A 27,991-nucleotide genomic window follows, 5' to 3' on the forward strand; every position below is an offset into this window, starting at 1 on the left:
CTTCATTTCTGCCAAAATACAAGAAAACGTGTTTAAATGTGCATATTTTTTGGACTAATAATCAGCAGTATTCAGCCGCAAAACAGCAAGATTTATTAGATTTTGGAAAAACTGGATACCAAATAGTGTGAAGCCATGAAATTTGCAGCGTGACGTGGCGAGGGATTTTACCGTAGTATATTTACTTTACTTTCATAGATCACACATTGTGCTAAAAACAAGCCCCTTGGAAATGTAGAGAACTTGAATAAGTTCCTAGTGTGTAAATGGGAACATGTGCATCCATGGGATGTAAATGAGACGTGTGTGTGTGTGTGTGTGTGTTTGTGTGCGCGTGTGTGTGGATGGGATGTGGTGCAGACTAGACATCATTTATTTATTTATTTGACACACAATTGACTCCTTCCGCTGCCGGTTCAAACGCTACTGAGAGTAAACAGGAAGACGCCAATTCAGACGTGACTCAGACCAGAAGACGATGTCAGAGAATAAAGAGTACTGATACTTTATATCCTTGATCCTCTTGCTTCTTAATAAAGAGTAATGATACTTTATATCCTTTGTCCTCTTGCTTCTTGTGACCTGCGTGGAATAGAGCTGGTTTTTGTTTGCATTTGCTATTTTTGTGACCAAAATAACTTCAGAGCTTCGCAGATTTACACTAAATGTTGGGCAGGGGTGTGGCATGGGCGAGGGAGAGACTATGAAACAGGAAGCAATGTAATTTGGAAACTCATTCAGTCATCTCTCACCCTGTCATTTTGTCAATTTTATCTCCGCCAAGCGCGAAGAGCAGGTGCGGAGGTTACGTTTTTGCTGGCGTTTACCCGTTTGTCTGCTTGTGTTGTCTGTTTGGAAGTGGGATCTGGAAGAACTGATTACATTTCGGGGGAGATCCGGATCACCGTCCGGATCCAGGTATTTTTTAACATTGCGAGATACGACCATTTTCGGCATTTCAAAAAATGGCCAGAGCGCCGGCCATATAAGACAGTGCAATCCTATCAAAATACAGGACAAGTTTCCAACAGGTTCTGCAAAATATCAAAAACTGATCCAAAAAAAAAGCTACCGCCACAGAAAGATTGCCATCCTGTTGGAAAAACAGAGAATTTTTATTATTTTAGGTATTGATATGGAAACATGCAAGCCAAAATGGCAACAGGTTCGCAACCGCTACATCTATGCACGGCCAAAAATAATGGAAAAACAGAGCAGGGTCGGTGCCAAGAGTGTTTTGTCCACCAGCCATTAATTAGTCAATTCGTCAGCAATGATTCCACTCACCGAACCAATTTTACTCAAAACAGCGCTAAGTGTTGATTTATGCGTCTACACATGAAAAGATAAAAATGCTAGCAATGCTAACATTAGCATGCGAACACCTAGCATGATAGCGCAATGTACCAGGAAGGCTAAATGTCAGGAATGAGTTGGGAATTTTAACTTTGGAACGGTCTGAGTCGATTGAAAAATGTGGAAGTAGCGAGAACTCTTTAGATCAAAGGCATTTTGCGTTACGAAATAAAAAATGCGGGCATTTTTGTGCTATGGCTAATAGCATGAATGTCCTGACTTTGTTGAATGAGTTGATGTTGGAATGAGGTGAATCGGTTGGCAAATGTGGAAGTAGCTAAAACTCTTTAGATCAAAAGCATTTTGCATTCCAGAAGAAAAACTGTGGGAACTTTTGTGCTGTGGCTAATATCATTAATGACCTAACTTTGTTGAATGGGTTGATGTTGGAACGGTCTGAATTGGTTGAGAAATGTTGAAGTAGCTAAAACTCTTTAGATCAAAGGCATTTTGTGTTCCGGAAGAAAAACTATGGGAACTTTTGTGCTGTGGCTAACAGCATGAATGTCCTGACTTTGTTGAATGGGTTGATGTTGGAATGAGGTGAATTGGTTTGCAAATGTGGAAGTAGCTAAAACTCTTTAGATCAAAGGCATTTTGTCTTCCGGAAGAAGGTTGACAAATGTAGCAGGTAATTTATTTGAGGGAAAAGGGTGAATTTTGGGAAAATTCTGAATTTTGGATCACCCCCAAAATTGAATCAGTTCTTCCACATCCCATTTCTGACAATTCCTGAAAATGTCATCCAAATCCATTCGGAGCTTTTGGAGTTATTTTGAACACAGACAAACAGACAGACAAACACTGGCAAAAACCTAACTGTTGCGTTTTGCGCTGTGCTTGGCGGAGGTAATAACAGAGGAAGCTTTGTTCATTTGGCCTCGACATTCTTCTCTACGCTCTCGTGCCTTTTGATCGCACCCTCACACTATCGCAGTTTTTTCAAGTTTAATTCATACATGATCGCTGTTTTGTGGTTGAACACGACCTATTATTCGTTATATTTAAGCAAATCGTGGCCTAAATTAAGCATTTTCAAGAAACGAAAGGGCTAATGAAAACCCACTAAGTTTGAAATGAAACTGCTCAAGTTCCCCGCGCCACACAACATTTTGGAACATGTGGGGAGGCACTCCACACGTCCCCACTACGTGTTCAAAGGGATCACCTTCAGCACGAGTGAAAAGAGTGTTTGTTAATTAGAAGCCTACTTCCTGCTTCATGAAGGACGGCAAACAGATGGGCGGTGCCATAAGGGTTCAGGGAGGCGGACGGTTGCGTTGCATCCGAGTGAAATGGGCTTCACAAGAAGCAGATGAAGAAATAAGAACAATAAATGTTGTGATTGTCACTAAAAGAGGAAGTCCCTCACCCGAAACACACACACGGGACGGTCACAATGCATACACGCGACGACCAAGGAAGCTCAGAGAAGTTGAGCAACGCATTTTGGTTGTGCAAAGAGAGTTCTCCAAGCTAGTCAAGTGACTTGTTTTATTTTTCCTACTCTTGAGAGTCGCCCATCAAGTACACAACCAACTGTAATTAACCTTAAAGCCACGGCAGCAAACACTGTGTAGACTGGACTACGGTAGAGGTGAGCAACATATCATAGGAGGTACGTGAAGAAACATTAAAAACAGCGTGGCTACATTAGCATCTAACGCTCGCTTGAACGCCTCATCGTGTGAACGGCAGAAGAAAAGAAGACACAAAGTTGTTCAGCGTTCTGTGCACTTATATGAAACAAATGAATACCAAAATTTGCGGTCATTTTGCGCTTTGTGACATGCGACAACACCGATTTCTTTTCCGATTCGATACTGTGTAAAATTCTGCTGCATTCCGCGGAGGACAGCACAGGCTCGGGGGCTGATTAGCCCCAGGGCGGGGTTGACGCTTGTAGTAACAACGAAAAAAGGAGCGAGACAGGCGGCGTGTGCGCCCGGGAACTGTGGGGTTGTTTGTTCCCGGCAGTGAAGAGGACGACTTTAGTGGTTTTAGAGGACGGGGACAGCGATGAATGACTTTTCTGGTACGCTACTGTTAAAGCAGCCATATTACATGCACTGTTTGGGAAAAAAAGCATTTATTTCATTCAATGTGATTCTTTTCTTTTTTTTTAATCTTTGTGTACTAAATATTCCACGTTAGGATGTTTTCTGGCAGGCTACTGTTATCTATGTTACTAGGGACGAGCGTAATCTGGCTGGAGATATAAAGTCAGTTGGAAATCAATCCATGTCAGTTTCAGTCTTAAAATAATTTAAGCCCACATCCGGTTCATGCCGCCCACTTGGAGTACAGATAAGGATACAGATGATTTACATGGGTGAACAGATAGAGATAGAGATAGAGATACAGGTGTACTCGCTCATCCCACTGTATGTGTTACATGCACTATTCGGCACTGTTGAAACAGCCGTGTTGCACCACTGTTTGGCACGCAGTGTGTGGGGGGGAAGAAAGCATGTATTTTATTCAAAGTGTTTTAAAAATCTCTGTGTAATGTATTTCTGTGCACTAAATATCCCACTTTGTGACATGGACACCTGTGGCTTCTATATGTACAAATCTGCTGTTTCCTCTAAATGTAGTGGGAGCTAGCGGCTTATACAACGGAATTTACAGTACACGCCAGTGTAGCACAAATGATTTTGAGGTTGTCACCGTAAGAACAGTGTTCAATTTCAGTTTGAACTCGTAAGAAAATCACCGTGCTGAACTTCAGGCAACGCTGATCTGATGGCGCGCAGGGCGGCCGAAAAGACGGCAGCTGCCAAGGTGACAAAGCATTTCCTTGGAGAGTTCTTGCCAAAAATACACATCGACTCCAAATAAAGACCAAAAGAAATGGATCAGCGGCGCCGTGACGGGCATCCGGCTCCAAAAATAAACTCGCAACCAGGTTCAGCGGCTTGCAACGGTGGAAATGCAAGCACGCAGCTCCTGCACACTCACAACTATGCAAATGAGCTTTTCATTGCGAGTCACCTTGGCTAAACCAGGATGCAGTGCTTCTTTACAGCCGTGCTGTAGAATAGGATCCACTCTAACGCTCCCGTTGTTGTCATTCTGTGATGAACTGGCTTTCATTTACCTTTGATGAGTGTGTGTTACGGGCACCAAATAGTTACTGAGGACTTTCAAAGCGCACGACCCTCAAGAGCCTTAGGTCTCGTGCTTGGCGAGTTCAAAGATATTTAAATGGTGACTTAGCGCTTCTACTCATGCAGGTGAAAGAAGACCCACACTTACAAAGCAGCTGTTGGCAGCACTGGCCGTATGTGTAGTAGCTCGCCATCTCTGCCGCCGAGATGCAGACAAGCCTCTCGCCTCTGAGCTCCTTCCTCCCCATCGTTTCCCACTCCTCCTCCTCCTCCTCTTCCTCCCGTTCCATCTTCACCTCCGCAGGTAAAGAACGGCAAGACGCTAGCTCCTACCTCGCCGCACTCTCCTCATGTGTATTTGTCCGTCTCCCTCGTGTGCACATGCAGACACACACACACACGTGCACCTGTCAACTTGCGTGATCACGCCTCCTCCCTCTGTCCCGCCCCTGCGTCTCGCTCTGCAAACTGGCAAAGCGGACATAAATAACGCCTAACCCCAAAATAAGAGTCCACATTCTTGCATGCGACCTGGAGTCCTCACAGCAAAGTATGGAAGTGCACCACACGTCACGCAATGAACCCAACTTGAAGGGACCAGAGTCCAGCGAGGCTTAACATTATCCCAGCCACGCAAAGGTCGTTCCAACGACTGATACACCGACTCAGCCGCCTGTGCCTTCAAAACACACATCGTTGGCCCTGAGGGATCACAGTGTTTGCTTAGAAGTGATCAAACAGCAAATGTCCACAAAACACGCTGGCTTCTCTGACCTGTTTGGTTTCATGCTCTCGGCGGCGTGCGCCGTTGCCTTACGCAAACACGGGATCGGGCATGTGACTGCCAAGGAAGCGAGGCGGCGCGTCTTTTGACCAAAATCACCACTCACCTGAGCTGTTGATCTGCGAGTAGCGAGGACTGTCGTTGTCTCCTGCTCCTCCGCAGCACAGACAGGGAGACATGATGAGGACAAACAACGGCTCGGATTGCTATTTTGCTGATCTTCTTCTGCTTTTATCGTTCTACTTGTTGCTCAACCTTTGACAGCAAGTCAGCTGAGCCCCAAGTCTGCTTGGGTATAAAGTTAGTTAGCAATTAGCCACTTGCAAGAGCTAATCAGTGACTAAGGCCCAGCGGCTGCGTCCGCACTTAAAGGAATACGACCGCAGCATATAGGGTACGCATACACACGTGCTCCAATCATGGGGTGCACAACTAGGAGTCCAAGGAGGCACAACACTAACCTGAAATGGGATGACGGCCGCTGCTGAAGGTGTTTGGGTGGAGCGGGCCAAAAGGCAAAGTGTGAAGAAGTTGAGCCAACAGAGTTTGGAGCTCTTGAATCACCTCGGCTAGAGACATGGTCCCATGCAACACCAACACGATCCACACGGCCGCCGCCGCGTGTTTATTTGACTTGATGTCTGTGCTGCTTTATCAGAGGAAGAGGGAGGTGGACGAGGGTGGTCTCGGACATTACCCCCCCCACCACCACCACCACCCCGCATCTGCTCAAATGTGAAAAGCGGTCACATTTTATTTACAGCACGCCCTTCTGGGCACATATAAAAAGAAGGGGGGGAAGGAAATGATTGTACATATTATCTTAAAAAGGGGGAATTTTGCCCATGATCCACCATCCTTATGTGAGATGTGAACACACATCGTTCTCTTTTCTGTGCGTTCTAAAGATATAAAAAGATCAAATGCGCTTATTCCGCTTAAAAGGCTTCTGAAAAAAACCCTCCAAAAAGTGCCAACAATGCTCCATTTGCATGTGATGTTTAACATATATAATGTGACGTGCGTACTAACCAGGCTACAGCAGCATCCATCCACCTTCTACCGCTTAGCCGAGGTGGGGTCACACAGGTGGGGGGCAGCAGCCCAAGCAGGGAAGTCCAGACTTCACTCTCCCCGCCCACTTCGTCCAGCTCCTCCCGGCGTTCCCTGGCCAGTTGGGAGACAACGTGTCCTGGGTCTTCTACCGGTCGGACGTGCCCTGAACACCCCCCCAGGGAGGGGTCCTGACCAGATGACCAAGTCTCTCAATGCGGAGGAGCAGCGGTTCTACTCTGAGTTTCTCCGGGATGACGATGCTTCTCACCTTATCTCTAAGGGAGAGCTCAGCCACTCTACGGAGAAAACTCATTTCGGCCGCTTGTACCCGCCATCTTGTCCTTTCAGTCACTACCCAAAGCTCATGACCATAGGTGAGGGTAGGAACGGAGCTCCACCGGTAAATTGAGAGCTTTGTCTTTCGGCTCAGCTCCCTCTTCACCACAATGGACCGATGCACAGTCAGCATCACCGCAGACGCCGCACCAATCCGCCTGCTGATCTTGCGCTCCATCCTTCCCTCACTTGTGAACAAGACCCCCAAGGTACTTAACTCCTCCACTTGGGACAAGATCACATCCCCGACCTGGAGATGGCATTCAAGAAGGTAAATGCTGGCACTTTCTGGCTTCATTTGGGGTTATTGAGGTGAGAAGCAATACTGAATATCAGAAACAGCTCATGGTAAAACAGGAAGGTGTCTCGCTGCCACGTCGTGTCTTTGGGAAAAGTCCTATCACAAATCCCAGACAGGTAACCCCCGTGAAAAGTGTGGCTCTACTGCATATTGATTCATTCGGAAGCCCTGCAACTTCTTACGCCAAGTCTTTCTAAGCCATCTCTGTAACAACTCTTGAGGGGATCACACTCCTCATCCTCCCTGGGAAAGTCTATTCCAGGGTGCTGGAGGGAAGGGTACGACCGTCAGTCCAACCTCGGCTACACGAGGTCCAACCCTTGCAAGGGTGCTGGAGGGCACGTGGGGGTTTGCCCAACCGATCTACATGTGTTATGTGGACTTGGAAAAGGCATTCAACCGTGTCCCTCATGGTGTCCTGTTCATAATTTTCATGGACAGAATTTCTTGGCGCAGCCAAGGCGTCGAAGGAGTCCAGTTCGGGGGCCTTAGGATCTGGTCTCTGCTATTTGCAGACGATGCGGCCCTGATGGCCCCATCGGGCTGTGACCTTCAGTGTTTACTGGGGAGGTTCACAGCTGAGTGTGAAGCTTCTGGGATGAGACTCAGCACCTCCAAATCCGAGGACACGGTTCTCAGTCGGAAAAGGGTGGATTGCACCCTCCGGGTTGGGAATGAGGTCCTGCCCCAGGTGGAGGAGTTCAAGCATCTCAGGGTCTCGTTCACCAGTGAGGGAAGGTTGGAGCGTGAGGTCTACAGGCGGATTGGTGCAGCGTCTGCAGTAATGCGGTCGCTGTAGCGGACTGCCGTGGTGAAGAAAGACCTGAGCCGGAATGAAAAGCTCTCTCGTTTATTGTGTTTAATTGGTGAGTTCTTATTTCTAAAAGGAACATTATCGTATTTAGCGCATAGAAAACTCTTTACTACTTAAATACGGTTTTTAACATTATTAGAGCCTTTTGGACATGAAATAACACCCCTATAGTCACCTTCACACTCATAATACCCAATATAGTAGACATAATAGCAGAAAATAAGCCATTTCAGACATAATTAAGACTCATGCTCGTGTGTGTTGCTAGGAGACCAGAGTGGGAGGGCGGACAAGAAGTGACGTCGGGGGTTCAGAGAAGAGTTTTAGCTTGGCAAGCGTTACGGTGGTGGCCCGTGTTTTTCTTAAGGATTTTTCTCATCATTTAAACCTGCAATAAAAACCTGTTCCAGCGATCAAGTCTGGTGCTCGTGTGTCTCACCTAACATTACAGTAACATTACTGACACCTAGTGACCAGTGTAGAATACTACATATCACCACATCTTTGAATATGTCTTCTGAATGCCTTATATTTGTATTTTACTTCATTTAGCCATTTTTATGCTTGAAAATGCTTAATTTAGGCAAGAAATGCGTACAATTTGCTTCCATAAGCTTATGTTTTAGGTTGTATTCAACCACCAAACAGCAGGACTTGTTCATTCGTATGAAGTCACAAAATGCAAAGCATGAAGTGCTTCAAACAGCTCCAACGTGTTGGAATTGAGCGCTGCTGTTGATGTGTTAAGGTAGGAATAAAGCTGAGTGGAGAGTGTCACACCTGCGGGGACGCAACACTCGCCTCCGTCTCCCGATGTAACAGCCAGGTGTGGCCTGCCGTGATGCATTATGTGTTACATTTGACAGCCCTATCGTAAACAAAGGTTTCCTACCGCTGACTGCCGACAGCACCTCCAGCGTTTGCTCCAGCTGGTCTTGCACAGACAGCTCTCCGCCCATCCCGGCGAGGAGAAGACGGCCAAGACCCGAAGCGGATCGTGCTCCTCACGTGTGCCACGCGGCTCCTGAAAGAGAATGACACTAAACATGGCTGCAAGGCCGGCACCAACAGTCTTGAGCCAGGTGAAGGAAGGCAGACACGCGGTCACGTTCACAGGTTCGGGAATCAAACCAACAGATGCATGAGGCAGTGCATCCGCTTTTTCTCTTAAAACACACAAACATCTGAGCACAATCCAAGAAGAATTCCTGATCCAGTTACCAGTTTTGTTCACAGTGGCTCCTTTCATGGAATTCCACAATACAGCAGCGTGGCTTTTAGTCATAAGAGGTCTTGTGATGGGCCAGACTAAATAAAGACCAAGGCCAGGTCCACATGCACCACAATGTGACAGTGGGAACGGCCTTGAGCGGCCTGCAGGGAAAGTTCAACTGAATCGGTGTAGGTGTTTTCCAAATGGGGAACACAAACTTTCCATTACTGAAGCCTCGACTTGTAAAAGAAAGCTTGAGTCAGGTGCGCCAGCAACTTGACCTCATAGTATTCATGATTTCACGATTCAAACTCTTATTAAAATGAAATTAACTCAACTGTAATTGCACCAATTCTCACCAAAAAACATCGGTCAAATAATTACAGACCCAACAGAAGACTGAAACAACGTAGAAGCTAATCACTGACGACGGTCAGAGTTAAACACAACAGTGAGTCATCCACTGTTAAAGATCAATCTCCAATATGCTAATAAATCATATAAGCTGTCGTTTTAAATGTAAAATACGGCATGACGTATTAGCATGCCTACCAGTGACTGTTGCTGTATGGAACACAATTAACCGTTAAAATGCACAGCACGTATTTAAACTCCTCCCCGCCGAATGAAAGCACAGACAGGTTTGCTCGCTTTGTTTAGTCACGTTACCGTGGTTAGTTCAGAGTCCTCCAGAAAAAGTAGTGTCATCACGTAACAGGTGTTGGTCACAAATGTTAAATTGAATATCAAACGATTCATTTTCTGTTTGTTTTTCAAATTGTATTTATTTTTTTTGTTCTTTTTCATCAGGCCAGAAAACAAAGTCGTTGAATACACATTCATTCATACACCGGCATGATACGTGTGCTAGCTACTAGCTACCAGTAGATGGCATTACTTGGACACTGACGACAAGCACAGATGAAGAAGACAATGTGCTTGAGAGAGATGGCTAACTAGCATCACAAAACAAACTTCGATGTTTTATTAGTAGGCGAACCAGAACAGTACACACATTTGACTACAAACACGCTTCTTTATTACTAAAAGACAGGGTGACATCTAGTACACGAAATGGTGATCTTGACAATACACCTGTCAACAGTGGCGGAGGCAGAATTTTTTGTTTAGGGTGGCCAAGGTGAAACCATTAATCACATAGGGGTGAAAATAAGTTGATACCTGAAATGTCTAGATGGCCAGTGGGGTGGCTACCATAGCCATATACAAGTATAAGTGGACGCCGCATCGAGCGCTGAGCCGTACGTCAACGTCGCCGCCATATTGGATATGTCAAGGCTGCGCTGTAAATTAATGCAGGGACTCTCGGTTATACATCCATATACTAACTACATATTAAGTAAAATTTCTTTGTAGAAAGGCGCTTTATGAAAAGTACATATACTTGTATTCATTTATAGCGCAGCCTTGACACATCCAATATGGCGGCGACGTTGACGTATCGCAGCAGTGGAAAAAACGCACTCGATGCGGCGTCTATATATGTCTATGGTGGTCACGGCCAGTGGCGGAGAATAAATTGGCGCAGAAATTTTTCACGGCCACCACGTAGCTAGTTTTCATGGGGAAAATCCCGTTTTTGTCCTTCTTTCTCGTCACCATTCATTTTAAAAGACACCCGTATTTTTCAAATGTAACTTTAATTTGGGGGAAAAAAAATCAGCGCGGAATAGCTTCCGGTCCGCTCGGCAACACTCAGGCAACATCGTCGTAACACGTCCTGCAGGCGGAAGTTCAAAATACAACGGTAGACAAATCATCCAACGAGTAAAAAGTATGATTATTAGCGTCGCTGTGGGCATAACTGGCTGTGTATTTACTTAGTGTCGAATCACCTTGTCGACCCCAAACAAAAACAGGCCAGTGCTTAAGCGAAAAAATTACAGACCTCGTGAAGAATGAATAGGAAATACGTGGTGACATCTGTCATGTACTGTGCAAGTTGTGTGCAAGAAGCGGTGATTCTGTAATGTTCCTTCTCCATTGCCATAGCGTGCGCAGTAAAGTTGCGCAGCGTTGTACGATCGAGCACATGCGATAAGGCAATATAAGATGTCTACAACCTCAACTTACGCAAGGCTCCGTAATTTTACAACATCTAGTGGTAGAAATAAGTAAGTACAGAATATGTTAGCGATATCGGAAAAGGGTGATAGCTATTCTAATTGCATTCTCGATGACAGCTATGTCACGTATTTAGAAAACAAAAATAACGCTAGACTAAACCAAAACCTACCAAGATTAAACTAACCAGACCTGTTTAATCAGTGGAGTTATCACTTTATTTCACATTTGCTGACACGCTGGTGACATAAATAGGGATGTGAGAATCGCCACAATTAAACACAATAATTAGGAATAATAGAGGTTAATAGAGGTTTTCAATGTGACAGGTGTTTCATTTATGGCTGATATTGCTAAGCTTAATAGTTTGGGATCAAGGAATGTTGATGACAAACAATCTTAATACTGAAAAAATGATGTGTTACAAAAAAGTACAGCGTAAAAAAACAATCACAATACAAAAAAACCCCAGTATCTGTTAAATGACATAATTGGCATCATAAGAATCATGTCCAGTATCGTATTGCTTTGGTTTTGAGAACGCAAACAAACCAGAAGGAACAACAGGATTTGACGTCATCTTACCGACTAGATCACTAGTCGTTTGGGATGAGTCCCGACGAGAAGGCGAAACGCTCTTTGCGTGTCAGAGGTTGGTCTCATCCCAGGTCGGGTCATTCATGTTCTTCAGAACTCTCCTGATGATCCTCTCCAGCTCTTTCCTGGCTCGCTGCTCCTCCTCTAAAGTCCTCTTCATCCTCTTGTTGTCCTGCAGGACGACAGCAACGTGAGCGGCCTCCTCCTGCTGGTCGTTCTTTTGAGCCCGGCAAAGCGCACGCTCACCTGTTTGAGCTCCTGGACCTCGTCTCTCAAACTGTACACGGTGTCCACCAGGCTCCTGCGGTGGCACGGTGTTATTTTCATATCCAGTAATTGCGCACCGACCAATCACACGCTGACTATACGCTACCTCTCTTCCATCACAGTTTGTCCGTTACTCCTCGTTTCCTCCACTATGATCTTCTCCTCCTCTGGGAACAGCATGTGGACGTCCCTCCTGCTGGAGCCTGACCATAGGATCAAAAAGGGGGGTGGGGAAGCTGCAGTTCAAACGCCGTGTGACAACATGCAAAACGACACAGCAGCTTACATTCACATTCGGTCCAACAACAGGGACACTAAAGTTCTAACTCTACTTGCAATCTACCCGGGTTGCCGGTGTTTTGTTTTTTTTCGGACTTGCTATCTTACGAGAAAACGAAGCGGTCCTGTAACTAGCGGCGGTCCAGATACTGTCATAATCCGAGTCCTCTGACTGGTCGGAGCACGGCAGGTTACCCGGGATGCCGGTCGCCAGGAGGCTGGAGTCGGCGAGCACATGGTTGTGCATGAGATCAGTCCCTTGCCAGGCTGCCCCATACAGCCACCAGCGGTGGGACAACGGTGCGGGTGCAGCGATAGCAGGAACACAAACCGCAGATGTTGGGGTGCAGGACAAAATGAAGTAAAAAATATTTGTGTAATAATCATAATGGGCAGAAAGTGAGAAATAATAATGCACAGAAAGGGTGGAGGTGGAAAAAAACGTGGGAGAGGAGAGAAAAGCCTCGTTAGAGCTGAAAGCTGAGAAGAAACAATGGTTTTAGAGCCGAGCAGGCACATTCACGTGGGTGTACTGTAAAAACGGTCCGGATATGCGTGTGCACTCACTGGAGTTGAGAGTCTGTCTCGTCTTGGCGCTCGTACAGTACGCCTCAATCACTTTTAGTATCTGGGCGTCCTCCTCGAGGGCTGCTGTACCTGCGACAGATTATCACGAGCAAAGGGAGACGTCACGTGGACATTTTCCACCGCTTCAGGTCACTTTTAGAGCTTCCCTCTTACTCTTTCTGATGGTGAAGTCCTCTTCCGAGGGTTTCCTTTCAGGCTTCCTCTTGGGAAGCAGCTTCTTCATATTTTTTGGACTCTTGCTCATATCCTATGCATGGCGGGGAAGGGTGTCGTTTACATTTCACTGTCAAGAGCTCCACATCCTGCAAAGTGTAACGAGCACCTCCTTGTTGGAAAGGGCAGCAGACGGCCGCAGAGGAGGTGCCGGACGAAGGCAGCTCATGCTCCAGGGGTTTGGGGCACTCGGTGGCTCCAGCGGCCCGCACGTGGAAGGATGGGGGAGGGTGTGGTAGGTGTGTCCGCTGCCGCCGCCACAAGACTCTGAGTGTCTGGAAGGGGTGGCGGGCAGGGAGGGCAACTGGGAAGAAGAGACAGAGGGGGTCAGTCAGTGACGAAGCAGTGAATCCGTGGGTTTCAGGTGAAGTAAAACGGCAGACGGACTGTGTGACACACAGACTGAGGCTTGTGTGCGTGTGCAGCAGGAGTGTGTGTGTGTTTGGTGAGAAGGTCCAGCCAGTCCAGTAGATCCTGCTGATTGTTGCACGCCACCTGCATCCGCTCACACTGCGAACCTGCACAACGCACACACACGCAACCAGCGAACGGCTTACATGTAGTTTGCATGGAAGGGACGATAGAAGGTAAAAAACGAGATCAATAAAGTGTCTGACCAGAAATTTCAAAAGCATTCCTCAGGTTTTCCCCATCTTCTATCCTGGAGATCAGCATGCCCGACAGTGGCATCTTCCCCTTCACAGACAAAATGTTTTGTGTGGGACACATCATAAATACCACATGGTTGCGCAGGTGGTCCTGCGTTCCGTTCCTAGACTGCGATGTAAGTCGATTTTTGGTGTGAGTCGGATCTTCTACCTAAACTGGAAAAGGTCTCTGAGAGCACAGACCTCCGCCCAGCGCCATATTTCCCCAGCAAAAAATATTCAGCAGAAAACAAAAAAGGTTGTTTATCCAAATGAAGGGTCATGCTGGGTCAATTGTATGCAAACTGGCTTGCTAACTGCACTGTATACAATGCCTGGTAAGCCTCATGAAGCACTTAGATTCTCCCATTCCTTCAAGTAACGCAACCTTCGTCCCTTAAAGAAATACATATATCATGATATAACAAAAAAGTACGTACATTTCCTCTTAGCTATTATAGAGCTATATAAACCTATCAATTCTGGACATACATTTAATCAGAGGAATTTTACACGATTGAAAATATCTGAGAGATGGACAGTGCAAAACCCCTAAATGATCCATCATAAATCTACATTGCAATCATACGTACAGGTGAAATGTTCGTCCACAGCCTTTGAACTGGCGATTTGTGCAGTTAATAGCTGCACATGCAGGCGTCTTAAGGCAAAATTTGTGTCCAATCCGAATTAATAAAAGAAGTTCACCACGAATGCAAAAGCTTGTCGAGAAGTGTTTCTTGCGAGTAGCAATATGGCGGCCGTTTGCCTTCACAAGTCATCGCCAATGAGCTATCCAGATATATAATATAGATCAGTGGTGTCTACCCATGAAAATAGCTAAAATTGCTAGAATGCTAGCATGCTAACGTTAACATGCTAACACCTAGCGTGATAGCACATAGATGTACCAGGAAGGCTAATTGTCCCGAAAGAGTTGAGAATTTTGACTTTGGAACAGTCTGAATTGGTTGAGAAATGTCATCATAATTAGTTGTATGGAAAAGGGTTAATTTTGGACAAATTTAGAATTTTGGATCACCCCCAAAATTTTATCAGTTCTTCCATATCCCATTTCTGACAATTCCTGAAATTTCATCCAAATCCATCCTGAACTTTATTTGTTATTTTGATAGATTCCTAATAAAGTTTTCAACTTTGTTTACATTTTTTAAAAAGGATTCTTTAACATTGCGAGAAAAGACCATTTTCGACATTTGTGCATACAACTCCATAAAAATCGGCGAGAGCACTTGTATTCTTCCTATCTAACTACAAGTAGTTCTCGAGCGAGTCTCGTCTTTACCGACCAAAATTAGGCTTTTAATTGATTTTTTGTGACCACGAAACGATGACATTGGGAACGCCGTAAGCCGAGGACCACCCGTATATGAAGGCGGGACATCGATATATCTAACCAAACCTGGTAGATGAATCCACTCATCCTCAGACTTGCAGAAAGGAAGAGCAGCGTGTGAGGGAAGAGCACAAGGTAACGCTCGCTGGACCCCTAAAAGATACACAAGGTGACTGTTACACACACGTTCCAACTCATGGGCTCTGTGTGTCGTCCAAGTGTCCGAGAGGTTCACACCTGACAGTTCTGAGAGCAGACGGCAGCCTGGGACATGTGAAGAACAGGGCCGAGGGTCTTGATGTCGTCGCCCTCCCAGTTCCTGATTGGCTCAGTTAAAATCTGTAACTCCAGATCCTTCTTTTTCCTCGTTTCTTGGCACACAGCCTGGACAAAGGGGCGGTCCATGAACCACCTCCCAGGATGAGAACACTTGACGTCTATGTGCTGTATTTCTAGCTTACGGCAAGGCTTTGGAATGACGTCATAGAAGCTTGGAGGTCACCTCTGTCTGGGTGCTGGTCCTGAGATAAAGACATCATTTAAAACTGTTGCCTCATAAGTTGCCATTTTTAGGACAGACGTACCTCCATGTGTCTGTCCAGTTCCTTCAGAAGGGCGGGGTATTTCTCCAGCCGAGTGAAGGGTTTACTCAAACTGGTGGTCAGAGTCAGAATCCCCGGACTGGATGCCCCCCTGGACTCCATGTACTCCCCCAGCTCCTCGCTACAGAACAGGCAAGGTAGACACGTTTCCATTGCTCAAAGCAACCACTCCGTTCTTCTCTGACTTTACCTTTGCTGAGTCAGCACATTGACAGCAGATGGATGGTTTGCGCAGTAGGCCACATAAAGGGTCTTCATCTGGGGCATTAGACTCTGGAAAAAGCCTCCGATCCTTTGCTGGCATTCTGGAAGCCTTTAAGAAAAAAAAAATTGTTTTTTTTTTTAACCGAACCCTGCTAGTTGTCTTTGTCTAGAAAGTGAAAACAAAAAATCAGAGTTCAGAACAAATAGTTAAAAGTGCATACAGTGGTGTGAAAAAGTGATGGCCCCCTAAAGGTAATAAGTGGTTGGGCCCCCCTTAGCAGCAACAACTGCAATCAAGCGTTTGTGATAACTTGCAATGAGTCTCTTCCAGCGCTGGGGAGGAATTTAGCAGAATTGTTGTCATTCAGCCACACTGGAGGCTTTTCCTTTTTAAGAAAATAGGATTCAGGTCAGGACTTGGACTAGACCACTCCAAAGTCTTCATCCATTCAGAGGTGGACATGCTGGTGTGTTTTGGATCATTGTCCTGCTGCAGAACCCAAGTTGCTTTCAGCTTGAGGTCACCAACAGATGGCCGGACATTCTCATGCTTCCATTTATCACAGCAAGTCTTCCAGGTCCTGAAGACCATCACACTACCACCACCATATTTTACTGTTGCTATGATGTTCTTTTTCTGAAATGCCAGATGTAATGGGACACACACCTTCCAAAAAGTTCAACTTTTGTCTCGTCAAACCACATTTTCCCAAAGGTCTTGGGGATCATCAAGATGAGATGAGCCTTAATGTTGTTTTTGTTCAGCAGTGGTTTTGGTCTTGGAACTCTGCCATGCAGGCCGTTTTTGTCCAGTGTCTTTCTTATGGTGGAGTCATGAACACTGACCTTAACTGAGGCAAGTGAGGCTTGCAGTTCTTTGGATGTTGTTGTGGGGTCTTTTGTGACCTCTTGGATGAGTCGTGGCTGTGCTCTTGGGGTCATTTTGGTTGGCCGGCCACTCTGGGGAAGGTTCAACACTGTTCCACCAAGTGTGTTCTTAAGTTAGTCAGGTCAGCAGTGTCACGGATGTGTGGCTGAAGTGAGTTCCAAAGGGAGGGGGCGGCAACAGGGAAGGCTTTGTCCCCCCGGGTTTGGCGCTTGGCCCTAGAGACCACCAGCGTAGACGGGCCACTTTATTAGGAACCCACCCTTCAGGCCGTAACGTGCATTTAACATCCTGGCAACCGGCACGGACACTACGTGGGGTCAGACGTAAGCAACAAGCAGGCCCATTCTTTTTTTTGGCACTGCATTACTTCAGTGTAACACCAGGTGGCTACGCAGACAAGCTCTATCAGTTTGAACCACATCATGTGCTATATTTAAGAAAAGCTCATGCTGTGAGTGGATGTTTCATCGCATACGCTTCCTGATCTCAACGCAACAACATCATTGCAGAGCAGTGACGACTACAGTCTGCCGTAGTTTAACGTCTAGAACTTATACGACCAAAAGGCAACATTTGTGCATTGCCTAGCAGACGAAACAGATGTGGCCACTGACTTTGTATGCTCCTCCAAGGACTGAACCAACATCTGCTGGAAGGTCGAGATCTCCTCTAGATTTCCTTGAATGTGGCTGATGTCGACGCTGCTCAGCCTGCAACGAATCAGGGAGGACACATTTATAATTCAGCGGTTCCGTGTGGTTCTTTTTTGGATCATTTTGACATATTCATGATGTGCGTGCCCCTTGTATTTCAGGAATCTCGGTAAAAAATGACTCAACCTGTCGGTGGGTTGGAGGGAGCGCAGGTATGACACCAGAAGACTTTGTAGCTCCCTTGAATATTCGCTCTCTGCTTCCAGGATGTTCTGTAAAACCTGAACACACAACACACACACACACACACACACAGGACATTGTTACAAAATGATGTCACGCAAAAACTGGACAAGTATTTTGAGAGGATCCATTAGAGGAGAGGCAAAACTGTTTATAGTTTGTTCGGAAAGGAGATTCAGGTACGCTAACGGAAGATGGGCAGGCTGAGGAGACCATGGCAGCTTGCATTATTTAAACAGGCACACATGCAGCACCATCCCCGAGGCAAGGCTGTGGCAGAAACCAATGGAATGGAAGAAATAACCCACATTCTCTGCTAGACGCACGCACGCCGATCCAGCTCCCTGGTCATTCATTGCGTGTTCAGCTCACAAAATGATCAATTGAGCTTACAAAAGCAGACAGACGCATGGCAGGAATTCTAAATAACACAAGAGCGTCTTTGTAGCTTGTTGACAATTTTCAACATATAATAACAAATACTGACTGCATGCACTATTATGTGTTGAGCTGTTAGTTGACTGTTAGTTGAACCTCCGCTACAGGAGGTCCCGGTCGTGGAACACTGGATCAAGGCTGCCCTTTGTCACCTGTTCATCATTTTCATGGACAGAATTTCTTGGCGCAGCCAAAGCATCGAGGGAGTCCAGTTCAGGGGCCTTAGGATCTGGTCTCTGCTATTTGCAGACGATGTGGTCCTGATGGCCTCATCGGGCTGTGACCTTCAGTGTTTACTGGGGCGGTCCACAGCTGAGTGTGAAACTTCTGGGATGAGACTCAGCACCTCCAAATCCGAGGTCATGGTTCTCAGGGTGGGTGGATTGCACCCTACGGGTTGGGGATGAGGTCCTGCCCTAGGTGGAGGAGTTCAAGTATCTCGGGGTCTTGTTCACGAGTGAGAGAAGGTTGGAGTGTGAGGTCTACAGGCGGATCGGTGCAGCGTCTGCGGTAATGTGGTCGGTCACTGTACTGGACCGTCGTGGTGAAGAGAGGGCTGAGCCAGAAGGCAAAACTCTCAATTTACCCTCCCCAATCTATGTTCCCATCCTCACCTATGGACATGAGCTTTGGGTGGTGACCGAAAGAACAAGGTAGCGGATACAAGCGGCCGAAATGAGTTTCCTCCATAGGGTGGCTGGACCCACCCTATGAGATAGGGTGAGGAGCTCGGTTATCCGGGAGGGGCTCAGAGTAGAGCTGCTGCTCCTTCACATGGAGAGGAACCAGTTAAGGTGGCTGGGGTATCTAGTCCAGATGCCTACCGGACGCCTCCCTGGTGAGGTGTTCCGGGCATGCCCAGCCAGGAGAAGGCCCCGGGGCAGACCTAGGACACGCTGGAGGGATTACGTCTCACAGCTGGCCTGGGAACGCCTTGGTGTCCTCCCGATGGAACAGGAAGAGGTGGCTGGGGACTGGGAAGTCTGGACTTCCCAACTGAGACTGCTGCCCCCGCGACCCGGATTAGTGGAAGAAAATGGATGGACGGATGAGCTATTGGAATAGTTTTTGTTTTGGGAAAATGTGATACTTACGACATTGTAGTAGGTTTTACTGATGATAGATGTGTCAAAACCTTTTGGAGGACTTCTCAACGTCCCGGACTTTGGTTTGTCAGCTGCTTTGTCTGTACAACGACAAAAAAGGTGGAAAAAACATTCAAAGAGCTGAGACATGCAAAGAGAGGACACATACAGTACATGCCATGGATACCCGCATATTCACGACCCTGCAAATTTGTGGGTTGTTGATCAGAACATTGTTTTTGTTTGTGGGGAAAAGTCGCCATTTTGTGTTTATGCTCTCCATAATTAGGCTGTTTATTGGTAGAAATCGAATCAAATGTAATTTACCCTACATTGGTAAAGCTTGGGCTGCACACAAAATATTCAGAGGACAAACTTCAAGTTGCTTGAGGATGTGTTCTTGATATGCAGTAAATCAGTTTGATATTCACACCTGACTCACACATCACAAACCAACAGGAGCTCATCATTCCAAATGCCTACCTCGCTCACGGTGCAACCAAAAAAGCAAGTAACACGACTATGCAGGTGTGGAACTAGACACTTACACACTAATACTGTATACATGCAAAACCATACTATTTCATACTGATTTACTCCCCAGTACTCCCAGGTCCACCCTGGCCCCATGTGGTACCACTTGCTAGGGCCCCAGCTATGGGCAATTAGCATGAAACCGGAGTCCCAAAAGGCAGTTCTTTGCTGCATGCAGCATTGTTCTGGAAACTCCTGTGACGTCACTGGAACCATGCACTGGCTGCTGCCTTGCCAGTCGATCGTTCCTTTGACGTGGAGAGGGGAGACTTGTTGCATAGGTACCGACTTGTCTCCCAAATCTTCCCACTCCAGGCTGCTCGCACTGGATAGGTCACTCCAGGTGCGATCCTATTGTCTCCTATTTACTTTAGGACTTTATTCCCATATTATAACTTTTTCCCCAACCTAATTTTCCAAAACTTTATTTTGTTTTGTTTGTAATCTTACAACTTTGAAATAAAACATTTTTTTTTCTCTCTAGAGTACAACTTTTTTCTCTGAATATTTTTGGCTTTATTGTTGTAAAATTGCAGCTGTTTTTTTCCATTTCTTCTGCTGTCTCATAATTATGACTTTATTCCCATCATCCATTCATTCATCCATCCATCTTCTTATCCTCACTAGGGTCACGGGGGTATGCTGGAGCCTATCCCAGCTGACTTCGGGCGAGAGCGGGGTACACCCTGGACTGGTCGCCAGCCAATGGCAGGGCACATATAGACAAACAACCATTCACACTCACATTCATACCTGTGGACCATTTTGAGTCGCCAATCAACCTAACCTGCATGCTTTTGGAATGTGGGAGGAAACCGGAGTACCCAGAGAAAACCCACGTACGCACGGGGAGAACATGCAAACTCCACACATGAAATGCCCAACAAAAATTCAAACCCAGATATTCCCAATCTCCTGACTGTGTGGCCAACATGCTAACCACTAGGCTACCATGCGACCCTATTCCCAAAATATTCTTACTTCATTCTCATAACATTCTAACATTTAAGGGTTTCGAAGGGGTTACCACAAGGGTCGGTGTTAGTAAATGATGAATGATCTTTGCAATCATTTGTCAGATGTCCTTTGTCATTTTGATTGTATTGCATCGTCTGTTGTGCAAGCTTTCACTGACTTACAGTCGGCCTTTAATGTTGTTCAGGCGTGTCTACAAAGGTTGAAGCTGGATTTGAACAGACGAAGGTTATGCTGTTTCCCAGGGCTACTGTGCAGTCCAAAAATGTTGCCGTCTTAACCTCTCAAGGATCAGCCATTGAGCTGGTCTCGTCTTACAGGTACCTGTGTTTCCATGTTGATGAACGTCTGACTTATAAGTACCAAAGAATTACTGCATCAAACAGATCAGTGTGTGGATGCAAAACAACTCAACCTCATCATCAGGTTAGAAATCTGAGGGTAATCATGGACTTGAACAGCCACATTAAATCAGTAACACCCACCTAAAAACATCGCCACAACCAAGGGAATAGTGTCTAAGGCAGATTTAGAGAGACTAATCCATGCCTTTGTCTCCAGCAGGCTGGACGACTGTAACGACCTTCTCTCTACACGAGCTGTAAAACAGCTGCAGTACATCCACAGTGCTGCTGCTCGAGTCCTGACTAGAACCAGGCAATATGAGCATATGAGTCCAGTAGCACTGGCTTCCTGTCGCTCGGAGAATAGACTTTAAAACAGCTCTGCTTGTGTACAAGTCTCTTCGTGGTCTTGCGTCCTGCGGGCGTGCAGACTCAGGACTAAACACTGTGAGGCTGCGTTTCAGTTTCACGCTGCCAAAATCTGGAACAGTCTTCCCGAAGATGTGCGGCAATCCTCAACGTTGGCAGTGTTCAAATCCAGGCACGGGATAACACTGTCACTGGATGCAAAAATCTGACCCATCATTGGAGTTTGTATAAAAAAGCTGAACGGTGCATACACTCATGGGCTGACGTGTATTGACAAAGCTCTACTTGGGATGGTCCCATCCTATCTCGGAATGTACCTTGTTCGGAATCATGGACATTACAGGTTACCGTCCACTGGCTTTTTCTTTTTACTCTGACTGTCCCCCGTGTAAAAAGGCATTTTGTTTTGCTGCTCCCTTTGCAAGATGAACTCAAATCATTGGGCTTTGGATAAATTCTTAAAACGAAGGAACTCGAAGGCATTGGACTCTGTCACTGTTTTTAAATCAGATGTTCCGCTTCTTTTTAGCTGATCCGTGATCATTTTACTTTTTTTTGATTGAACCACTGCTATTTATTTCTATTTCTGCTTGTAAATGCTGCTGCCTCTCGGCCGGGTCGCTTTTGAAAAAGAGATCTTATATCTGAATAAGCTCCAACTGGTTAAATAAGGGTTGAATTAAAAATAAATAAATAAATCCGCTACTTCATTTTCCAAAAATGACAATTTTCTTTTCTTTTTTTGTTTCTCATAATATTATGACTTTAAAAATATAACGTTTTTTTTCTTTCATATTTCAACTTCATGCTACTAAAATGACATTTTTTTTCCTCATAACATTCCGACGTTTACCTGTAAAATTTTCCTGATAGATTACAACTTTTTTCTCTTAACATTTTGACTTTTTTCTTGTAAAATTACTTCAAAACTTTCCTTTTTTTCTGTTTTATTTTTGTTAGTTTTCTTGTTAAAATCAAATGTATAGAATGTGATGTGGGCCAACAAAAAACAGTTTGGACACCCCCGGTGTAAACAAAGACTGATCCTAGTAAGTAAACGGGAGGCGTGTGCTCACAGTCCCGCAGCAAACGGCTCACATTAACCAGATCGGTCCGCTCCCGGTCATCAGCAATCACAGCGCTCCACCCAAACCCCACAGAATGTTCCTCCGTTCCTGTCTGTCCGACATCTGCAAAACTTCCTGGCCTTGTCTGCCAGGCATGTTTCCTTCCTTTCTTTCCTTCCTGCCTTTCTACCCCCAAGCAACACACACATAGGATGTGTGCACGTTTGACAGTGTCCCTGTTTGTTGCAGTCTTGTATATTTCAGCCATAATAAAACGGCATATGTGCAATTCCTCGCTGCACCTACCATTTCCTTTCAGCTCCCGCACGTAGTTACTGGGGAACCAGCCACTCTTGCCATTGAGTGAACCTTCCCACCAGCCCCCCTCCTCCTGCCTGCTCACACTGATGATGTCGCCCTTGGAGAAAGACAGTTCGTCCTCATTTGTCTGCTGGAAGGCGAAGCGTGCCTTGACCAGAAAATGGCCACACCCACTTCCCTCCGACATGTCCTGCAGCATAAGAGACACGTGCATCACGTACAAACATCTGTGCATGCGTGCTGACTTTCAGCGTGTGAGACTGTGTCGTTGCCGCAGCAACTTACGAGGCTGTGGTACTGAGGTGGCGGCAATTTGGACGAGCGACTTTGACTGTTCAGCGAATCGAAAGATTTAATCCTCAGTGTGGCGGAGCGTGGGACACACAAGTTGGAACCTGATTCTGAACACAAGGAGCATAGCTGTCAATCATCTTGAAGATACAATTAAGAACTTTTATGCAAACATCATTACCTTCAGTGGCTTTGTTCAGCGCAACCAGGGAGTTTAGGACCTTGGGGAAGCTGAGTCCCTGAAAGAGGTCATTGACCTCAAAAGGCTGCAGGGTTGAGAAGATGCACAGTCAATCTAACGCAAGGGTGTCCAAACTTTTTCCACTGAGGGCCACATACTGAAATATGAAAGGATGCAAGGGCCACTTTGACATTTTGTAAACTCGCCCTGTGTGAAAAAGTGATTGCCCCCTAAACCTAATAAGTGGTTGGGCCCCCCTTAGCAGCAACAACTGCAATCAAGCGTTTGTGATAACTTGCAATGAGTCTCTTCCAGCGCTGGGGAGGAATTTTGCAGAATTGTCATTCAGCCACATTGGAGGGTTTTCCTTTTTAAGGTCATGCCACAGCATCTCAATAGGATTCAGGTCAGGACTTGGACTAGACCACTCCAGAGTCTTCATCCATTCAGAGGTGGACTTGCTGGTGTGTTTTGGATCATTGTCCTGCTGCAGAACCCAAGTTGCTTTCAGCTTGAGGTCACCAACAGATGGCCGGACATTCTCCTTCAGCAGAATTCATGCTTCCATTCATCACAGCAAGTCTTCCAGGTCCTGAAGACCATCACACTACCACCACCATATTTTACTGTTGCTATGATGTTCTTTTTCTGAAACACGGCGTTACTTTTACAACTTCCAAAAAGTTCAAACCTTTTTCTTGTCAGACCACAGAGTATTTTCCCAAAGGTCTTGGGGATCATCAAGATGTTTCCTGGTAAAACTGGATGAGTCTTAATGTTCTTTTCGTTCAGCAGTGGTTTTGGTCTTGGAACTCTGCCATGCAGGCCGTTTTTGCCCAGTGTCTTTCTTATGGTGGAGTCATGAACACTGACCTTAACTGAGGCAAGTGAGGCCTGCAGTTCTTTGGATGTTGTTGTGGGGTCTTTTGTGACCTCTCAGATGAGTCGTCGCTGCGCTGTTGGGGTCATTTTGGTTGGCCGGCCACTCCTGGGAAGGTTCACCACTGTTCCATGTTTTGGCCATTTGTGGATAATGGCTCTCATTGTGGTTGGCTGGAGTCCCAAAGTTTTAGAAATGGCTTTATAACCTTTTCCACACTAATAGATTTCAATTAATCTCAGTTAAGTTATGTTTTAACAGGGGGAGGGACAATCACTTTTTCACACAGGGCCATGTAGGTTTGGATTTTTTTCTCCCTTAATAATAAAAATTTTCATTTGCAAACTGCATCTTGTGTTCAGTTGTGTTGTCATTGACTAATATTTACATATTTATATTTGAAACAAGTGTGATGCAAAAAAATAAATCAGGAAGGGGGCAACCAGTTTTTCACACCACTGTAGGTGAAAAAGCTTCTTTGTACATATTTTGACTTCATTCTTGTAAAATGACTGCTGATTTTTCCATTTTTAGTGTTGTTTATAATGAGTTTTGTTTATAATGCGTTACCTTGTTAAATATTGTATGTTTTTGGAATGTGCCGCGGGGCAAGAAAAAAAACTGCTGCAGGCCACAAATGGCCACAAATTTAGACACCGTTCACCTAGTGCACCCTCTGCTTATGAACATATCACGGCATGACACCACAGCACTACGGCACACGTCTGCCTAAAAACAACGCGTTTAGTTGGGGGGTAGTTGGGACGCCGTTGCGACTGCAGTCTGAAGCGGGATTACTCCCAAGTCTGAGCCCCCCTTTGTTAATCTCCCCATCACACACACACTCGTGTATAGCCATCATCAAAATACCTCTGAGGCTCTTCTAATCTTGTGTGCACAACACACACGTTCCCAAGGCGTGGATGGAGAAATGTCGCTGCCTTATAAAGAAATGAGTGACCCCAAATAAAAGGTTCATTACATTATATGCAGTAAGGTACTCAAACATGATATACACTAAGTCCCCTACTAACGAACATCCGACGTGCGAACATTCGGAGATACAAACACAAGCCGACTGGTCTATATTTTCATGTGTTTTGCCTGATAAGTCCATATTTATACTGTACATGCTTGACCAGCAGAGGGCACTGTGACACTGCTAATGGGACCAACAGCTACAGGAAGACGAGGAAGAGGAGAGAGGAAGGCTAAGAGTTGTATGATACAACCCGGACAGAGCGTGTGATTCAAGTTTATGAAGAGTTAATAGGCCTGCTTAATTCTACACCACCCACAGAACACTACCTCTTTTAGAAGAGTCTAACGGCAATGACCATTTGTCCTTTTTTTCAATAACTCCTCCAACTCCACCACAACGACGTATGCTCGACCACTCCTCTTCAAAGGTAAATAACATTTATCATTACATATTATTATATCATTTTTATTGTTGTTTTTTTCATTAATTATCCTGGTTTAATATTACTACTGCATCCGAACTCATATTTACATACATACACATATACTGTATATGTATACACGTACATGTAGTACCTATATCATTGCTAATATTACCTTTTCCCCTACTTAAGAACAATTCGACATAAGAACGGTCGTCTGGAACCAATTGTGTTCGTTAGTTGGGGACTTAGTGTAGACTCATTATAGTCTCTATTGTGTGCATTGCAGGCATTCATTGTTTGATTAAAAGCAGTGTAAAAGATTGGCCGAGGACTTTTTCCACTGCTAAAAAATATATGATATCCATTCCTATTTCATTAATAACACAGCTCGAAAAGATTCGGAAGTCCTTTACAATCCACTATGCAATCCAATTGGACAGACAGCCCGCCTCGTCTGAATTACTACGCTGATGTCAGCCAGGCCGTCGCTAATGGAGGCCTTGGCGTCCGCCGCTACGGCTGACATCTAATCAACCTGATTGGAAAATCCAATGCGATGCGTGACATGTTGCATTACATCAACCTCCCACTCTCTTTTCATTTCTCTTTTGCTCTTCACAATGAAGCCAGGAACTAAAGTAAAACCGTAAAGTTGTTTGTTTGCGTGTGGGTGTGTTATTAAAGTGTTATTATATAAAAACAGCTGTAACAGGCACATTTTAATACTCCCACCTGCACCACAAAGTGCATCACACAAACAGCAACCTACTAAATATATTCTAAACTCTCACACCTACTGCAAGGTCAGAAGTTAAAATAGAAATATTTCCGCATCATGTTACCATGGCAACAACTGTCAGTCGTTCTTTTTTCCCCCTGACATTTATGTTTTAAAAATGCTGGAGTTGCATTTATTAACTTTTAGATGACATCACTCAACGCAAATGGCGTTGTTTACCACGTTAAATGGCATATTTTTTTTGTAATTCAACATCTTTCTATCGCATGCGTGTAAATGAATACCCTATTTCTGATTTAAATGGGACGTTTCCTGCCAAATAGTGCGCACCTGTAACTTCGCACACCTGACTGTATTGTCAGCAGATTTTTTGTTGTTGTTTTTTTGGTAAGGGAGTGTCGTTTCAAGCCTCCACATGGTGTCAGGACTTTAATGAAATCATTATTACGGCGTGACTCACCTCCACGCCGAAAGCCCCGCAACCTTTGATGAACTCGCTAATGTTCCTTTGACGTTCCCCGTCGGTCCTCGGCTCCTGGAAAAACTATGCATAAAAAAGTCGCTCAGTTAGAGTAGAATATCCAGCAACAATTTTGATAACTAGCAGCGGGAGCATTTAAGATAAATCGACTCGGAAATCGTCTTTATTCCAAGCGTGGTTTGCTACACTTGTCACTTGACGTTTAGCAGTGTTTGGCTAGCGTCAGTAGCCGGCTAGACTTCCGGTTGAACTTTCAAAGTAAACATTTAATTAGGGGGCGCTTCATTCGCTCGTGGTGTTAAGTTGCTGATTTCATAAAGGTATTGGCACTTGTTTGTATAAATTGAGTAACTACGAATGTGCTGGTTCCTTTGAGGAATATCACCTACGTGAGCGGATACAACTGCCTTTATTTTGAAAGCAACATTTCCTGCCTCCGTATGTGCATGCGCGCCCTTGCAGAAATGATGAGGTCTGTGATTTACGGTTTAATAAACAGCCTGTTTTCCTTCTTGGTTTTCTTTTTACCCCTTTTAGCCTACTGCAAATGTTCACCCTCATTGTTTGTGCTACGTTTAAAATCTTGTATCATAATAATACATTTCCCCCCATAGTCTTTCCCAACACGTACTTTGTCCGTCGTCCCCGGTCTCAGTCGCTCCAGCAGCCTGCACAGCACGACCCCGTCCTGCAGAGACGTCTGAAGGAAAGCCTCTGGATCAGAGATGCTTTTCTTGGGAGACTCCAGGACCCCGAGCGTGATGAGCCACGTTACCGTCTGCTCTGCCGCGTTCATCCTGGACTCTGGAAGGTCACGGGCCGGTAACAGGAGCGTCCGTGGCCTCCTCACTTTAAATCCCTTACTTTTTACACACAAGGCAAGAGGAGAGCAGAGACGTTTCAACACATTGTTGAGTCACTCCAGCTGATATTCCAATTTCAAAACACGGATGTCCCCCCCTCCAGCTCTCGCTCCCTCTCTTTCTCTCTCTCTCTCTACGTGCGGATGCTGGCATCACTTTTTTTTAACCTTGCAGAAACACTGGCGTCGAACACAGCAACGCAGGTAGAATTACATGCAATCAGTTCATCACATCACATGCGTGAAGAGATAAATTGGTGTGTTCTCCCTGTGGCTGCAAGGACATTCCATTATTAATTCATTGACCTGGTAACCTTCCATCTGCAGCTGTACCACATGGGGCTGTGTCCCCACCTAGTGGACAGGGATGCCAATTGTCCCTTCTTTGCTGGATCCGTAAACTGTGCCCAAGTCAATGAATGCA

General features: G+C 45.5%; 2 protein-coding genes across 12 annotated transcripts in view; both read right to left on the reverse strand.

The window, feature by feature from the left end:
• mcf2la (mcf.2 cell line derived transforming sequence-like a) overlaps window positions 1–9,594 on the reverse strand; it is a 50,537-nt gene extending 40,943 nt beyond the window's left edge. For 4 of the 9 annotated variants that reach the window (XM_054770347.1, XM_054770339.1, XM_054770286.1 and 1 more), the window contains exon 1: window positions 4,615–4,771. In XM_054770347.1, coding sequence (XP_054626322.1) covers window positions 4,615–4,756 — 142 coding nt within the window. In that variant the 5' untranslated portion in view covers window positions 4,757–4,771. Of the gene's footprint in view, window positions 1–4,614; window positions 4,773–5,356; window positions 5,537–5,711; window positions 5,845–8,649; window positions 8,782–9,522 lie in introns of those variants that run through there. The other 5 variants (XM_054770321.1, XM_054770364.1, XM_054770312.1 and 2 more) reach the window with 4 other exon arrangements.
• Window positions 9,595–9,771: 177 nt separating this feature from the next.
• arhgef7b (Rho guanine nucleotide exchange factor (GEF) 7b) lies at window positions 9,772–27,791 on the reverse strand. 3 transcript variants are annotated; one of them, XM_054770384.1, is made up of 22 exons: window positions 27,337–27,791; window positions 26,685–26,768; window positions 23,200–23,284; window positions 23,013–23,128; window positions 22,713–22,917; window positions 19,127–19,218; window positions 17,538–17,632; window positions 17,313–17,408; window positions 15,796–15,918; window positions 15,588–15,726; window positions 15,465–15,524; window positions 15,241–15,387; window positions 15,070–15,156; window positions 13,617–13,695; window positions 13,387–13,517; window positions 13,109–13,303; window positions 12,940–13,033; window positions 12,766–12,855; window positions 12,307–12,465; window positions 12,026–12,122; window positions 11,899–11,953; window positions 9,772–11,824 (listed from the first exon to the last, which is right to left on the reverse strand). In XM_054770384.1, the coding sequence occupies exons 1-22, from the start codon at window positions 27,499–27,501 to the stop codon at window positions 11,702–11,704; spliced, it is 2,517 nt and encodes an 838-aa protein (XP_054626359.1). In that variant the 5' UTR covers window positions 27,502–27,791; the 3' UTR covers window positions 9,772–11,701. The 3 variants fall into 3 exon arrangements, with proteins under 3 accessions (XP_054626359.1, XP_054626351.1, XP_054626367.1); XM_054770376.1 differs by having other exon boundaries at window positions 12,307–12,678; XM_054770392.1 differs by lacking the exon at window positions 12,307–12,465.
• Between the last annotated feature and the right edge of the window lie 200 nt (window positions 27,792–27,991).

Source organism: Dunckerocampus dactyliophorus, chromosome 1 (genome assembly GCF_027744805.1).
Source record: "Dunckerocampus dactyliophorus isolate RoL2022-P2 chromosome 1, RoL_Ddac_1.1, whole genome shotgun sequence".
Lineage (NCBI taxonomy): Eukaryota > Metazoa > Chordata > Actinopteri > Syngnathiformes > Syngnathidae > Dunckerocampus > Dunckerocampus dactyliophorus.